General features: G+C 45.2%; 1 protein-coding gene across 1 annotated transcript in view; it reads left to right on the forward strand.

The window, feature by feature from the left end:
• LOC130118211 (CUB and sushi domain-containing protein 3-like) overlaps positions 1-17,159 on the forward strand; it is a 473,370-nt gene that overhangs the window by 262,942 nt on the left and 193,269 nt on the right. Inside the window, 1 exon segment of the mRNA XM_056286604.1 lies at positions 2,776-2,892. Coding sequence (XP_056142579.1) covers positions 2,776-2,892 — 117 coding nt within the window.

The raw sequence follows: 17,159 nt of genomic DNA on the forward strand, positions 1-17,159 counted from the left end.
ATCACAATTTCAATGATTCCTGAGGCAGTGACTTGTGCACACAAACCCGCATTGGTGAAGTGGAAAAAAGACCTTTTTCTGTGAAAACTGTGTCCCTTGGAACAAACTTTAACACCCCATAATGTGTGGAAATTGTCAATGTTCCTAAATATGAAATGCAAATGGTTATATATATGTCAGAACTTCAGATAATGATGACTCACCATTGTAAAAGATATGGGTTTATTCTTGATGGACAAGAACCTACCGCTCAGCAGTGTTACCAAGATGGCGCTCAAGTGAAACAGCCTGTCCTGAGAGGCTTTGCCAGGGACCAAGTCACTTTTTTATATTTGGGCATGATAATTTTCTGTCCAGGGTGGCACAGTGGTTAGCGTGGTCACCTCACAGAAAAGAAGGTTCTGGGTTCAAGGCCCAGGGTAATCCAACCTTGGGGGTCGTCCTGGGTCATCCTCTGTGTGGCGTTTGCATGTTCTCCGCATGTCTGCATGGGTTTCCTCCGGGTGCTCTGGTTTCCTCCCACAGTCCAAAGACATTTAGGTCAGGTGAATCAGCCATACTAAATTGCCTCAGGTATGAATGTGTGTGTGTGTGTGTGTACATACACACAGGGTGTTGTGATGCGTCTAGTGCAGCAGTGTGTAGTTGGAGGGAAGGTGCATGTGTTCTTCCAACCCGCTTGTGTCCCTCCTGCCCTTAGCTTGCTGCCGCTGGCTAGCCTTTGTGGCGAATAGGGAAGCATGCTAGCGTGTAAGCCTTCCCTTGCCAGTACATAGCCTCCCCTTCACCAAGACTCCTGCCAGGCCTCCCCGTGGCCACACATGGTAACTGGGGTCTTGCGGCTCCAGGCTAACTTGGCAGGGGATCTCGGAGCAGCAGTGGGCCCCAGAGATATGGTGTGCAGGCACTGGCACCTATCAACCACTGCCCCGCTGCCTTGTGGGTGAGTCTGGAAGACATAAGGCTAAGGGAGCTTACCCCAACAGAAAAGCAAGCTGTGGCGGCACGCTTCGAGGCGGTTTCCGAAAAACTGGATTTCCGGCAGCCCCCTGCAGTTGTGTGGAGGTGCCGGTCGTCTAGGGATCCCCCTTGCCATCGGAACCATCTCCTCTACAATCAAGTCATGTGGCGTTGGGAGAAGCGCACCCCCCATGCCACTTTAAAAACCATCTCTGCGCAGGTATCTTCTGCTATCTGAGTCCTCAAAGGACCCACAAATAGAAGAAGATGGTCATCATCGGGCACCATGGACAACCAGCAAGTGTGTGTGTATGTGTGTGTGTGTGCGTGTGTATCTGCCCTGTGTGATGGCCTGGTCGCCTGTCCAGGGTGTCTCCCCGCCTGCTGCCCAATGACTACTGGGATAGGCTTCCGCATCCCGCAACCCTGATTGGGATAAGTGGCTTGGATAATGGATGGATGGATTTTCCATCCAAACATGATGGGTTTTGCAATTTTATAAAATTAGAAATGATCAGTTGTATTTGCACATGAAATTACAAATTGTAATTCAACACAACTACAGAAATGTATTGGGCTGCAGTGGCCATTCTAAGGGAAGTTATACGACCTCAAAGCCCCCCCCCCCCCCAGCTCCACCAATGCCTGTATGACATCTGGGTTTAGATTTGACTCCCACTCGCCTGTCATCGCATATGTTTGATTACATGGCTCACGCTCTTGTAACAACCAAAACTGGATTAATTGCTGATCCATCTTTTCGCATTACAATCTCTGCCGCCTCTGTTCCTCCTTCTGCACCGCTTGGCGTAACGGGGATGACATGTGCATTGTGTCGGCCACATGGGGTTTGAAGCAGCTGGTGACTGCCTCCCGACAACAAATGAGTGTTTGTTTATTGCTGAAGCTCCCCCACCTGCTGGCTCAGTCCGCGAGGTCTTAGGCGACTGCATCGTGGGGCCTCTTGGCAAATTAGATACATCATTAACGGCTTAAGATATGATGCGGTGAACTGACACAGGTGCAGGATGGACTAAGGTTGATATTAATGTGCCAACAGCCATCTATGTCAGAGTCCACATTATAATGATGACACAGGTAAATGTTTTTTAGGACAAAAGCATGTGAAGTTGAAAGTTTAACGGTTTTTTTGTTTCAATGTACTTGTATCAAAAGGTGGTTCTTTCCTTCATAAAGTCTATATTAATTTCGGCTGAAGTGGAGAGGTTGTGTACAGATCAATATTGACAATGTGTCAATAATGCACAGTCCTCTATTAGAATTAAAAGTACACTGTTTATATTGAACAATTTAAGCATGTTTGTTATGTATCTTTGTGCTGATTTGAAGTCTATTTCATTTGCAACTGCATATGTGATGCTCCCAAATCTTTCTACGGCTTTGATACTAAGGGCCTATTTCAATGGCAGGTTTTTGGAAAGTGATGTTGATTGACAGTATTTTTATATTGTGTAAAGGCAAAAGTCCTGGCACAATTTCCATTTCATGAACAGAAGTCATTCTTCATTTTCTTTTCTTTTTTTAATAACGTGTGCTTCACCACCCTTTTGAAAATATCCATAATTTGTCCGTCAAATTCAGTTTATCTTGTTTTTTTTTTTTTTTTTTTTTTAGCATTTAAGAGTTCAAAAGAAATTTATTTTCCATCTCATTACCTTTTTGGATCTACTTACCCGTGTACTTGCCCCAGTTAGAATGAATCTGCCAGTGCATATTATTGTCTTATTTCCTCAGGTATTTTAACCTTGTTGTCACTGTGTTTCTCTATTTGCCTGCCTCCCTCTACCCCCTTAGCTCCATGTGGAGGTCGCTCAACAGGATCAGAGGGGACCGTACTGTCTCCAAACTACCCACATAATTACACTGAGGGCCAGAGCTGCATCTACGACGTCTTTGTCCCCGGGGACTTTGGTAAGCATTTTGATTATTATCTTTACCTGGGATGCGGAAATTATGCCAAGGGTTATATCTGCCCAGTTCAGTTACTCTGTAGTCCTTACAGAACTTGGTACAGTCCTGGAAGCTTTAGGAAGTTCCTGGAAGACATTATTTCAAATATAAAATTGGACTGGGATTGTCAGAGAAAGTATTGCTTGTGCCTTTTGTGGGCTTTGTGTTAATGAGGATAGAAAGTTATGCCTCTGTAGAAATGGAGGCTTACTCTAAAAGCTTGTCATGGCTGACAGTGTGCTACCAAACCAAAAACATCTAAACTTACATAATTCATGTTCCTGTAGCAACACATTTCTAGTGCTTGCAGTAAGACTTGGGTTAAATAACTGTCTATGGCTACATTTGTATAAACCATTTTCATTGAACAGCAGAAAACCAAGCCAATGGCTACTCAATATATTCTACAACTATACCCAATGAGGCCCACTGCTGTTGCTCACTGCGTTGTTTTTCCCAATGAAATCCTATTTAAACCTGACATAAGGTGCATTCTATCTATCTGTCTGTCTGTCTGTCCATCTATATAAAGATATATAGATATATATGTAGTATATATGCGCCCCATACTAGCATACTTTTGGCTAACAAGACAAACTAGACATGGGACTGCTGAGGAGTCAAAACAAGATGCATGACCGTGAATGTGGAATAGGGTCAAGGCAAAAAAAAAAAAAAGAAAAGAAAAAAGGTTGTGTTGACATGAAAAAAGCTGTACACCATTGGTAATGGAAAGGAAGGTCAAGCATTGGAATACTGTGGGGAATAGATGAAGTGAGCAAATATACACTTGCTCAGTTTATCCAAGCACTGCCATATATACATAATTCAGCTGTGGATCTTAAGCGCACCATGATGCACTCACATTCAGTACTTGATAATGGTCTTAAAGCGCTGCTCATATCGCAGGAAGATTTTTTTTTAAACTCCTATCCTTGGGAAGGGTAGATTGTGACGATGTGTGATGATCCTACCTAACTTTTTAGATTCTTTGTTGCCATCTTCCACCTTTCTTGAAATCCAGGAACACTTTTTTTTTTCATATTGTATAGCATTGGAGCCTCTGCTTAAACTGCCTGCGAAAACGTTCATGCAGCAGGGAAGTCTTCGAGCAATACTCCCACCTGGGCCTGTGAACTTATTCCAGGGAGACCAGTGACGTTTCTATTGAAAAGTAACACTCATGATGAATAAGATGTGAAGTAGAAGACTCCAGATGTGCTGAAGCACAACTGGAGGCAAAAGTTATTTTGCAAAATGTACGGATAAAGCAATGAGAATTTACAGCTCATGGATTCCAGAAAATAAAGTCCTTCCATACAAGGAAGTGTTTCCTACAACCAGGCACCTCCCATGTAGTATAGAAAATCCATGACAGTTGTTGACAAAAAACAAAACAAAAAACAAAACCAAAACAAGGGGAAAAAAACCAAAACAAAACACATGCCAAATGCACATAGACTACACCAAGGGCCACATGCATAAAACTGTGTAGAGTCATGACTAAAACTGTGTGAAACACTTGAAAATGATTCAATAAACATAGACAATAATAAATGAGTTATCACCATTATTATTATTATCTATGTTTATTGAATCATTTTCAAATGGGAATCTCCCTGAAACCCTGAATCAGGCCTCTGTTTGTCTCCTGCATAAAAAGGGCAAGGACTGTGTGAATAGATGGGCCAATTTCTCTTCTAAACGTGGATTATAAAGTCCTTGCTAAGTTGCTTGAAAAATGTTCTTCCTGATCTGGTTCTGCCTGACCAAACTGGCTTTATTAGAGGCAGGCATTCCTACTTTAATATACGTAGGCTCTTTGATATTATCTGCACTCACACTCGGTCGAAGTTCCTGAGCTTGTGATAGCTTTAGATGCTGAGAAGGCTTTTGATCAGGTAGCGTGGGAACATTTATGAAGCCTGGTAAAATTAAAATATCCCAAGACAACATAAAAAAAACAGGGTTCTTTATTCCGATCAATGTTACGATTTAGAAAAATGACATTAATAAATTTAGAGTTTCAACAATTGCTCAACATAAATCTCAGGCTCTTAGCCTATAAAATGCCTAATTTCTTATGCAGCTAGCCCGTGGAAACTACTTAGCATATAAGTGCTGTCATGTGCAGAAACGACAGGCAAGGGAGTCGCAATTAATAATGTGCTTTATTCAGCTATCTGCTTCCAGTCCCCGACCCGGACAATCCCCAGAATGCCCCAGTACAGAACCGCGCTAAAACATATAGTTGCGTGCCCCTCCTCTTACGTACACAGCATGCTGAGCACTGTAGTTCTCATCACATCTCCCTCCTTTTAAAGAACATGTATGTTCCAATGGAAACAATAACATTGCTAGATTATAAAACATAGCAACAGCAATACCATATTAGCAATTTGCTAATTAACAGCATAACCAGCTAACAATGAAGACATGCACTTCAAAATTCAAAAATTAACCTGAAGGGTGGGGTAGACTGCCCAGCCCTTCGACTTGAGTATGGGGATTATTCTGCCCCATTGCTCACTCAGTATCTAAACATCATACCGCTTTAGGGGTTTTACAACTCTGCCACTGGAGGTGATGGTGAACCCAGAGGGCCTTGCTGGCACGTCCGGCTCCGTGGGAGTGCCTGATGAGGTGGCGACCGGTGGGCTGAGTTGTTCCTGCTGCAAGTCATTGCTGTCTCTGGCTGGTTGGGTTGCAACAGTTGCAGGGGCAGGCACGGATTGCAGGTGCCTGCGGTTCCGTCTGAAGACAGCCCCGTCTTCTGTACGCACCGTGTAGGAGCGTGGTTTCCCTGAGGGATTCAACACAACTGCGGGCATGTTCCACCCCTTTTGCCCGTCTAGTTTGACTCGTACCCTCTCACCTGAGTGCAGTTCGGTTAGGGCACGTGCAGAGTGTCTCCTGTCGAAGAAAAACTTATAAGCCTCTTTTGCCCTTCTGTCATTCTTCTCCACCTCCTTGTGGTCGAAGAGCTGTGGCTGGAGTTTCCTCTCCAGCACAGGCATGTTGGTCCGGATCTGGCGGCTGGTCATGAGCTGCGTGTGGCTCGCACCTGTGGCAGCAATTGGTGTGGCGCGGTAGCACATCAGCGCTAGGTGAGGGTCAGGCTGTTGCAATATTCTTTTGGCCGTCCCGACGGCCCTTTCGGCAGCTCCATTTGCCTGGGGGAAGTGGGGGCTGCAGATTGTGTGGCGGAAATCATAGTTCCTACAAAACTGCCTAAATTCGGCTGACGTAAACTGTGTGGCATTGTCACTAATGAGTTCCCCAGGGACGCCCCATCGTGCGAACATACCTTTCAGCTGCTCAATCACCTGTAGACTGGAGGTGGTCCGTAGCTGGGCGATCTCAATGTCCCTGGAATAATAATCAACCACCACCAGGTAGTTTTTTCCATCCTGCTCGCAAAGGTCTGCCCCAATCTTGTGCCATGGGCCGGGCGGCAGTGGTGTTGTACGTAGGGGCTCTTTGTACTGTGAGGGCTTATTGATTTGGCAGAATGTGCAATGTGTAACTTTCCGGTAAATGTCCGATCCGATGCTGGGCCACCAGACAGACATCCTGCCTCTTTCACAACACTTTGTAAGGACTTGGTGCCCTTCGTGAATCCTATGTAGGATGTCTTCCTGATACACGGGGGGGAATTACAATCCTGTCTTGGTACAGGAGCAGCCCGTCTGCCTCGGACAGCGATGCCCTCGCAGCGTGGTAGCCATGCAGATAAAAGGGCACGTGCCTCGGCCATCCCTCTCTGGTGTACCCGATCACCCTCTGCATTGTGTCGTCCTGATGCGTGGCCTGCTTTAACATGTCCAGCTTCGTGCTCAACACCGGTTTGGTTTCGATCACAGCTTCGACATGCGCACGCATATCCCCGTCTGTGTCTGCCCCGCGGCTGTCCTGGAGTGGGTTCCTGGACAGGTCATCGGCCACCCCCAGCTGTGAACCCGGAACATACACTGCTCTGGGGTTAAAACGCATTAGACGAATTAGAAGCCGCTGGCATCTCGGCGGCACTTTGTCCAGATCATATGCATTAATGAGGGGGGCCAGGGGCTTGTGGTCTGTTTGTAAGCTAAACTCAGCTAAGCCTAACAGATAACGGGAAAACAGCTCACAGGCCCACACCCCTGCAAGGCATTCCCTCTCTAACTGAGAGTATCTCTTCTCTGCATCTGTGAGAGTTCTGGAGCAGAAGGCAACAGGCTGAACTTTGTCCCCCTGAACCTGCAACAGTGCTGCCCCCAGCCCGTAACTACTAGCGTCCGCGCTCACAATGGTGGGCCTTGCTACATCATAGTATGCCAGGGCAGGAGTGGAAGACAACATTGCTTTTACCTTGGTGAAGGCTTGCTGTTGGGGCTCCCCCCACTGCCACTCTGCGTCTTTCTTCAGCAGCTCACTCACCGGGTGTAGCACAGATGACAGTTCGGTTAGAAACTTCCCCAGATAATTTACCATACCCAGCCACTGTCTCACCTGAGGGACATTCTCAGGGCTCTGCATGTCTGAGATGGCCTTCACCTTGCCTGGATCAGGTTTGATGCCATCTTTGCTGATGATGTGCCCGAAATATTGCAACTCACTGCTGCTGAAGTGGCATTTCTCCCGGTTGAGCTTCAACCCCGATGTTTTGATTGTCTGCAGTACCGCCTCCAAGTTTCTATCGTGCTCATCCTGGTCCTTGCCGTACACGAGTATGTCATCCATGACGACGACTGTGCCCTTGTGGTCTCTCAGCAGAATGCACATTTTCCTCTGGAAGATCTCCGGTGCCGATGTGATGCCGAACAGGAGCCGCTGGAAACAGAACTGGCCTCTGGGAGTAATGAAAGTGGTTAGTTTTACACATCTGGGATCCAGCGGAATTTGCCAGAAGCCAGACGATGCGTCTAGCGTTGTAAAAACCCCTGCCCCTGCTACCTTAGGCATAATGTCCTCCAGCATGGGAAGCATAAACCGCTCGCGCTTAACAGCCTGGTTTAACCGCTTTAGGTCCACACAGATCTGTATCTTGCCGTTCTTTTTGACTACGGGCACCATGGGTGCGCACCACTCTGTGGGCTCGGTCACTTCTGTGATGATCCCCAAGGACTGCATGCGTTGCAGCTCGTCGTCCACGTTTGGCATGAGAGGGAAAGGGACCCTGCGTGGTGTGCTGAGGGCATAAGGCTGTATATTGGGCTTAAGCTCAATCATGACAGGTTCACAATTAAGCAATCCAATGTCCCCGAAAACATCTTCACTAACCTGATCTGTTCTAAAAACTAGGCCCATTTCACATGCAGCTCTACGACTCAATAGATTGTTGGCATTTGGCCCTTTTATCACAAAAATCCCAATTTTGTGCATCTTCCCCCATCTCTCCGTGCACGCCACAAATTTCCCCGCACACTGCAGTGCTCCCCCTGGGCTTCTAAGGTCGATTGATGTTTTAACCAGCCGTGGCCGTTCAGGCAGTGACCTATATGCAGTCTGTGACATGGTAGTGATGTCCGCCCCCGTATCGATTTTAAAATTAACCAACTTGCCGCAGATCGGTAACTCCACTTGCCACTTTTTCTCAAAATCCATCCCCTCTATGCAACCGAGGAAGTAGGGGCGGCTTTCACTTTCCACTTCGCCCTCATACGCATCATCCTGGTAAACGACCTCCCTCACGTCTCTGGTTTTGCATACGGCAGCAAAATGTCCCAGCTTTTCGCATTTCCTGCAACGCCTGTTGCGTGCAGGGCATTCCTGCTGCTGCCCGTGCACGCGATTACATCGGGGGCAGGCTGTTTTGGGCCGCTGTGCGTTTCCGTTGCCCTTATTGTAGTGGTTGCTAGCGTCACTGCGGTCGCGGTTGGTATTGGCGCCCTGTGCTTTGCTAACTGCATTCAGTTCAGCTGTAATTCCTTCCGCATTTTGCTGTTTAACCAGTTCGAACTGACGGGCCATTTGCACCGCTTTTCCTAGCGTGAGCTCATCTTCCATCTGCAACTTCTGTGACACGTCTCGGTCAGCAACTCCGATCACAACTCTATCACGAATGTGCACTTCCTTTAATGCCCCGAACTCGCAGTGTTCTGCCAACTCATATAAACTCCTCCTCACCAAGGCCTCGACAGTCTCTCCAGCTCTCTGCGAGCGCTGGTGAAAACATGCACGTTCGTGGATGACATTTCTCCGTGGTACGAAATGCTCGTTGAATTTACTGACCACCCTGCCATAATCGTTAGCGTGAGAAGCCTCTTCGAACGTAAATGAATTAAAAATAGCTTCTGCATCTTTCCCCATTGCGTATATCAAAGAATTGACTTGGATCTCACCATCCTCCGCATTTAGCTTGGTTGCCAGTCGAAACCGGGAACCTCTGAATCCAAATCGGCCATGCCGTCGGTTGCGTGAAATCAAATGCCTCGGGGGGATTACATTTTGCCATTCCTCGTCTCACCGGACCAACTCCGTTCCCGATTATTGAGGTAGGTGGATTCGAAAATCTTCTGACACCATGTCATGTGCAGAAACGACAGGCAAGGGAGTCGCGATTAATAACGTGCTTTATTCAGCCATCTGCTTCCAGTCCCCGACCCGGACAATCCCCAGAATGCCCCAGTACAGAACCGCGCTAAAACATATAGTTGCGTGCCCCTCCTCTTACGTACACAGCATGCTGGGCACTGTAGTTCTCATCACAAGTGCCTAATCAAATGAACGAAAATAACCCAAAAAAATAACGGCACAATAAACAACTGCAGGGTCCTCCCTGTTACACGAAAATAAATAAAACAAATGAAAAGCACAAAGTCAGTTGGCACCAAACACAACATCTGTAGCTAATAAATGTGATTAGCGTAGCTAACACTCACAAGTATAGCGTTTTACATGGTCCTCCCCCACATGGTGTGATGGATGCCTAACTGCTTGGCTATCCTTTACACATGGAAACGCTCCAACAATAAATCTGCGAACATCACACAGTATAACATTACAATCGGCAACAGATCTCACATATTACATCTAACACAGCATTATTAACATGAATCTTTCGATATTTTCTGCATTAGATACAATTTTAACATAGAACGTTACCTCTTTCACAAGCTCAGAAACACAGCCGATCACTCCAGCGTACTTGAGGAAGGGAACGAAAAGAACGGAACTTCCGGTTTAATCTCCGCTCTTCTAGCTCGCGCTGGGGGAGGCTCCACAAGACGAAGCGCCCTCTGGTGGTTTTTTACTTTAGAACTTAATCCCCACCCGGCTACATTTATTTACAACTATGAGAAATTTTGTATTTGGTAATGACTATATATCATGGGTTAAACTATTATACGCATCCCCCTTAGCTTCTGTTCCTACGATTGGCTTACATCCAAGATGTTTCCCAATACCGGCGTCCGGGTAGCGTAGCGGTCTATTTCGTTGCCTACAAACACAGGGATTGCCAGTTCGAATCCCCGTGTTACCTCCGGCTTGGTGGGACGTCCCTGCAGATACAATTGGTCATCACTGCGGGTGGGAAGCCGGATATGGGTATGTGTCCTGGTCGCTTCACTAGCGCCTCCTCTGATCAGTCAGGGTGTCTGTTTTTTTTGGTGGGGGGGACTGGGGGGAATAGTGTGATCCTCCCACGTGCTATGTCCCCCTGGCGAAACTCCTCACTGTCAGGTGAAAAGAAGCCGCTGGCGACTCCACATGTATCAGAGGAAGCATGTGGAAATCTGCAGCACTCCCCGGATCAGCAGAGGGGGTCGAGCAGTGACTGGGACGGCTCAGAAAATAGGGTAATTGGCCAAGTACAATTGGGGGGGATTCCCGTTAAATATGCACAAAGACAGAAATATGTATATTATAATAGGCATTCCTTTCATCAGATTTATAAAGCCATGTGTACGCATGGTTCTATTTTATAAATCTGTCATTGTGTAATTGTATGCAAGTACAAGTACAAGCCTGATTTCCACTCCCACTGTAAGCCACAAATGGATATAAACACTCCCTTAATCAGCCATTTGCATATAGAAAAAACGCGGTTTCCGTCACAAGTTATCAGGCATGGCAGTGAAAAGAACCTCAAAGAATAAGCCTAATTTGGGTATCTAGGTAGCATAGTGGTCTATTCCGTTGCTTGCCAATACAGGGAACACCAGTTCGAATCCCAGTGTTACCGCCGGCTTGGTCGGGCATCCCTACAGACAACTGGCCGTGTCTGCGGATGGGAAGCCAGGTGTGGGTATGTGTCCTGGTCGCTGCACTAGCCCCTGCTGTGGTATGTCAGGGCGCCTGTTCAGGGGGGAGGGGGAACTGGGGGGACTAGCGTGATCCTCCCACACGCTACGTCCTCTTGGTAAAACTCCTCACTGTCAGGTGAAAAGAAGCAGCTGGCGACTCCACATGTATTGGAGGAGGCATGTGGTAGTCTGCAACTCTCCCCAGGTTGGCAAAGGGGGTGGAGCAGCGACTGGGACGGCTCAGAAGAGTGGAGTAATTGACCGGATACAATTGGGTAGAAAAAGGGAGAAACCCCCCCCCCCCCAAAAAAAAGAATAAGCACAATTTCACCAATTGTGAAATTGAGGCACTTGTTGGAGAAGTTGAAAAAAAGGGTGTTTTATTTTGTGGTCTCACTTCTGGGGTCACAAACAGAAACAAAAATATTGAATGGCAAAAAGTAATGAGACTATCAACTTTGCAAGTTCCAAACACGGGACCCTGGCAGAAGTAAAAAAAAAAATTGTTGGATTATAAATGGGAGGCAAAAAAGTGCATCAATCTCCACAAAGAAGTTGTTTGTCTTTTTATAATTAATTCATCAAATGGACCTTTAACCCTCCAGTAGCAGTGATATCTCAGAAATGTAATCAATGATTAGTTTGTAGCGCTCATATGTAAACCGACTTTACAAGGTGTGTCACAGCTAAGGATAAAATAAAAAGAATGTTAACAGTTAATTAAAATGTTGACTCTGACTTAACGTAAATTAAAAGAATGAAACAATTAATCACACTAAAGTAAATTAATCGATGTTTCCATAAATGTGCCTTTGATTGGTATTTTACAAATCTCTCTGTAAACACAAACACAAACACACACACAAACACACACACACACAGACACACACACACACACACACACACACACACACACACACACTCAGTGCAGCTGGTTATAAACCTGAACAATGTGTTACTAAAAGAGTCCGTCTCTCCCCTTATATTTCATCTCCACCTCATGGCGTCACCCACAGGTCCCTGTAGGAAAATATATGTACGCGTGGTCTAAAGAAAACGTGATGCGCACACATCCTCACTGCACACTGCTTTTTTATAAATACCAGTTTATGTGCAGGAAATGGCGTATGCAGGGTTTTTGTGCGTGTGCATCGTTTCTGCATGTGGACTGTTGTCCTTGCTGGGAGAAATGCTTCTTATCTGTCTTTGTGATTTGCTTTGCTATGCTCAGAGTTAATTGTCAAGGGCATCCGTTGTGTCTCGTTAATGACAATTAACAAGTTATTTTTATGCTAATATGCTTTCAGTTCAGTTATAGAGTAATATAGTGCAATCACAATGCATACTGTTTATTGTTTTGCCCAACAATGTGAGGCACAATAAGATAAAAAAGGGTGTTTTTAAAGGCCCTGGCTAATTGCAATTTTGCCCCTGTATCTAGACCAGGGTCCGATCCTTCTAATCTTGAGATAAGGCAGCATGTGGAGGATTTCTTTCGATTTTTCTGTCCAGACTTGTTAGCTGAGTCTAGCCTATGGGCGATGTGATAGCAGAAATCACATTTCAGTGTCCTATATGCAGGTAATTGAAATTTGTAAGCCCAGGGTTGGGTTTCAAGCCTGTCCCTCGTATGACCTATATAGAATGCCATAAGCTTTTAAGACATCGTGTCAGGTTGGTTGAACCGACAGGGAAAGGTCAGCAGTAAATATCCTCTCATGAGTCTGGCCCGGCGACCTGATGGTTTTGTACCTGGGGGGTGACTGCAGTACATTGATGGATGTCTTCTCCTGTCAAATGATAACCACAGGCTTAGACTGAAGTACGCTGCAAGCCCTCCGTTATTCTCAGAAAAGAGGACAGCTTCAAAAGTGAAAGCTAGTAATATAAAATGGATCAAACTGGGTTTGCTCTTTTAAGTTGCATGAGAATTTTTCAGAGGTATTGAATGTTGAGATCATCAGGACCAGTGTAAGCCATTACACTTTTGCAGATGCACCTCAGAAAAATACATGTATGCGGTGTTTTTGGCGACTTAAATTTTATTTGAACCTGACATAGCCAATATTGTTAATTGATAATTTTTCCACATCTCAATTACTTCATGCTAATTACAATTACTTGATGCTAATTACAATAATGTATAGTAGGGTTCAATTAATGTCAAGTTAAAACCAGACTAAACGTGCAAGTAAATGTAGTTTACCTGCATGTAAACCATATTTACACCCCTCCTTGTTATCTTTTTTATTTTATTTTTTCCATTTCTGTCTGTGAGCTTTCCTTTGGAAGTAATTTTCCGTGCTACATTTGGCTCCTGATATACCACCACAGTGTATTCCCGTAATGAACACCTGTCCATGCCAACTTAATGCACTGCATCGCAATACAGTCGAGGAGCTCTACCCGCAGCACCACCTTTACCGTACAAATGGGTTTGTGCCTTTTCACAGAGTGTGTCTCCTTGTTGGTCCTACTTGACATGCATTTGCAAAGAAGGCACTTGATTGTTGCCCGTACTCGATGAGACTTACTTACCCAGTGAGAAAACGTGCATACGGGTTATTGAATTTGTATCATACATCACAGTTGTTGTTCATAAAATGGATGCTTAAAAAACAAAACAGAAAAGGAGCAGGCGGCTTGCACGAGTGCTGGAATCACAATGCAGTTTTGGTGAATATAAAGGTTCCACATTCACGTGTGACTCGTCATTTCTTGGTGCGTTATATGTATATGTGTGCTGTGTGCATTGTAAATTCATTGTTTATCATTTAGATACCATTAACGTGCAGTGTGTGTCTCTTTTGCCCTGTAATGTTTAATTATTCTGTCAGAAATAATGGTTGTAGTCATATTTAACACAGTCTCCCCGCTTCATTTTTAAAGAGATAAATTATCCATGGCAGTCAACCTTTGCCTTGGGCACTGGTAAACATACAGGACTACATTGCCCCGCAGGATCTCACTGTTGTTTACACCAAGTTCTGCTGCCAGCAGACAACTTGTTGTGTTACACTCACAAGGAAAGCAGGTAGACAGACACACACACACGCACGCACGCACGCACGCACGCACACACACACACACACACACACACACACACACACGCACACACACAATGACTTATTGGAGAGAACGCTACACTGTAATTCAGTGTAAATTGCTTTTGTATTTAGCATAAACTTGATTTTAGCCCTGGGGTGGGCCATCCTAGGCTTGTCCTCCTTTGTGAATTATGAATGCTTCAGGGCTAATTTGTTAAACAACTGATCTATTTTTTGTTGTTGTTTTTAAATTGAAATTGGATAATGTGTTAAAGATCCCCAGTGAGTTGTAAATCTGAATTCATTTATTCTTAAAGTGGAAATCTGCAACTTTTTCTCCCTTAATACATCATCATTTTATCCACCTGGATCATGGAAGTCAATTTGTGAAATACTAACTGGCATCCTTAACATGGGAGGAGACGCTGTCCAGTCTCCGTATAACGCTATTGAATGTTTTGGTGGGGACACACCAGTTGGTGCATATAGGCTTACATGGAAAAAACTCAAGCAGGAAAGAAGATTTAAAGGTGATGCTGATATGGTGAACCTTCTGTTGGACATTGTTGTAGAATAGTGTTGGTTGATATTTCGATAGAGTTTGCAATAAATTAGACTGCCTGTGTTTACTTTGGTTCAAGGATGCCATTTTAACAAAGGCGAGGATTATTTACTGGTGAGCTGACAGCACACAAGCGACAATGGCCGCTTGAACTTGTTTGTAGTCAGTAAGTCAGTTGAAATAGGTCTATTTTCTGTCTGCCTCCTACATCGAACTGTATTGGAACATAGTTCTACTGCAATATTGATTTTCTGTCCAGAAGAATCGCCACATTGTCTTCGTCTTCCAAATGAAAGAACAGTCGCAGATTGCAGCTTTAAGATTCCATCCATTATCCAAACCGCTTATCCTGCTCTCAAGGTCGTGGGGATGCTGGAGCCTATCCCAGCAATCATTGGGCAGCAGGCGGGGAAACACCCTGGACAGGCCGTCAGTCCATCACAGGGCCAACACATTCACACCTAGCTAGGGACAATTTAGTATGGCCGATTCACCTGACCTACATGTCTTTGGACTCTGGGAGGAAACCCAAGCACCCGGAGAAAACCCACGCAGATATGGGGAGAACATGCAAACTCCACACAATGGACGACCCAGGACGACCCCCAAGGTTGGACTACTCTGGGGCTCGAACCCAGGACCTACTTGCTGTGAGGCAACCGGGCTAATCACTGTGCCGCCCCAGCTTCATGATTAATTTTGCAATGTCTGGGTAGTGTAGCGGTCTATTCCGTTGCCTACCAACATGGCGATCTTTGGTTCGAATTCCCGTTACCTCCGGCTTGGTCGGGCGTCCCTACAGACACAATTGGTTGTGTCTGCAGGTGGGAAGCTGGATGTGTGTATGTGTCCAGGTTGCTGCACTAGCGCCTTCTCAGGTCAGTCGGGGCACCTGTTCGGGAGGGAGGGGGAACTGGGGACAATAGCGTGATCCTCTCACATGCTACATCCCCCTGGTGAAACTCCTCACTGTCAGGTGAAAAGAAGCGGCTGGTGGCTCCACATGTATCGGAGGAGGAATGTGGTAGTCTTCAGCCCTCCTCAGATTGGCAGAGGGGGTGGAGCAGCGCTCGGGATGGCTCGGAAGAGTGGGGTAATTGGCCAAGTACAATTGGGGAGAAAAACGGGGGAAACCCCCCCCCAAAAAAAAGATTAATTTTGCAAATAACTTGTGAAAATTGAGAATAGTTTAAAAGTAAAGATTCACTTTTTTTGAAACCAGACCTCTTTAAAAAAATTTGAATTTGTTATATATAATTTAAGCTACAATATGTAACTTTGGAGAAATGATCTCTGCATGTAAAAAAATACAAAACAGTGAATCTCTTAGTGAGTGTTGTTGTGAAGCACTTCTTTACTCAAAGCCCCAATATGCAATCCCTACATGGTGACTTTCCACTTCACCTGTTTGCTCTGCAGTGTCTGCATTCGACTAGAATTTCAGTATAGTTTAGTCCACATGGTGCATGCACATGGTCCAAATGAAGGAAGGGTTGTACAGGGGTGGGGTCGGGTGGAAGAACTGAAGGCTCGAAATCACACACCAACATCACCCGCGTCGAGTTAGTTTCAGTCTCATTAAACCCCACACACACTGCCATATCGGCCGTTGTAAGGCCGTTTCAGACAAAATGTTCTTGACCTGGACAAAAGTGTGGAAAGATGGTGGATTATCTTGGGTCGTTCTGTGTGTCTGGGTTTAAGAGAGCCGTCGTACACACCGACCAAGTTTGAGCAGTGTCAGAACATTTCAGCAGTGTGTAGTGTGTCAGGAGATACGGTGCTAAAAACTAAGGAGTGTCCAACAGGAGCATGGTCAAAACTCCGCAGCGGTTGTGATTAACAGAATAGAAAGTTACTTTAACAAGTCAGTTTACCTTGACGGAAAGCATGGTTTGCAACCATTTTTTAATCCAACATATTCAAATATGTATGACTGTACAGTAACATATGTACTCAGTTTGTAAATTAGCTGTATCAAGGTTTTTCAAGGCTTAAATGGTTGCCCCATTAGACTGCCACCCTGTTAACACCTTGCATTAAAATGCATCCCCGGTGATCGGTTTGCAGCTGGACAGCTAAAAAGACAGGAGTGGACACCTCAGAGATGCACTGACAATCGGATCACCCAAGCCACTTTTGAAGGTAGCCAGAGACACGTGCGACCACACTGGTAATGTAGTGGGAACACATGCATTTCCTACATATCTAACATTCCCTATACCCCCCAAAAACGAAAGAAACACACTTCAAAATTATGAACAGCATTTATCCCTCAAAATAATTACTTAGGCTACATTTTAATATTGATGACAATATATGCACGCTTTGTAAAAATGATATTGAAACTATGGACCGTATATTTTTATCATGTAATGTAATACATACATT

This window comes from Lampris incognitus, chromosome 9 (assembly GCF_029633865.1).
Source record: "Lampris incognitus isolate fLamInc1 chromosome 9, fLamInc1.hap2, whole genome shotgun sequence".
Lineage (NCBI taxonomy): Eukaryota > Metazoa > Chordata > Actinopteri > Lampriformes > Lampridae > Lampris > Lampris incognitus.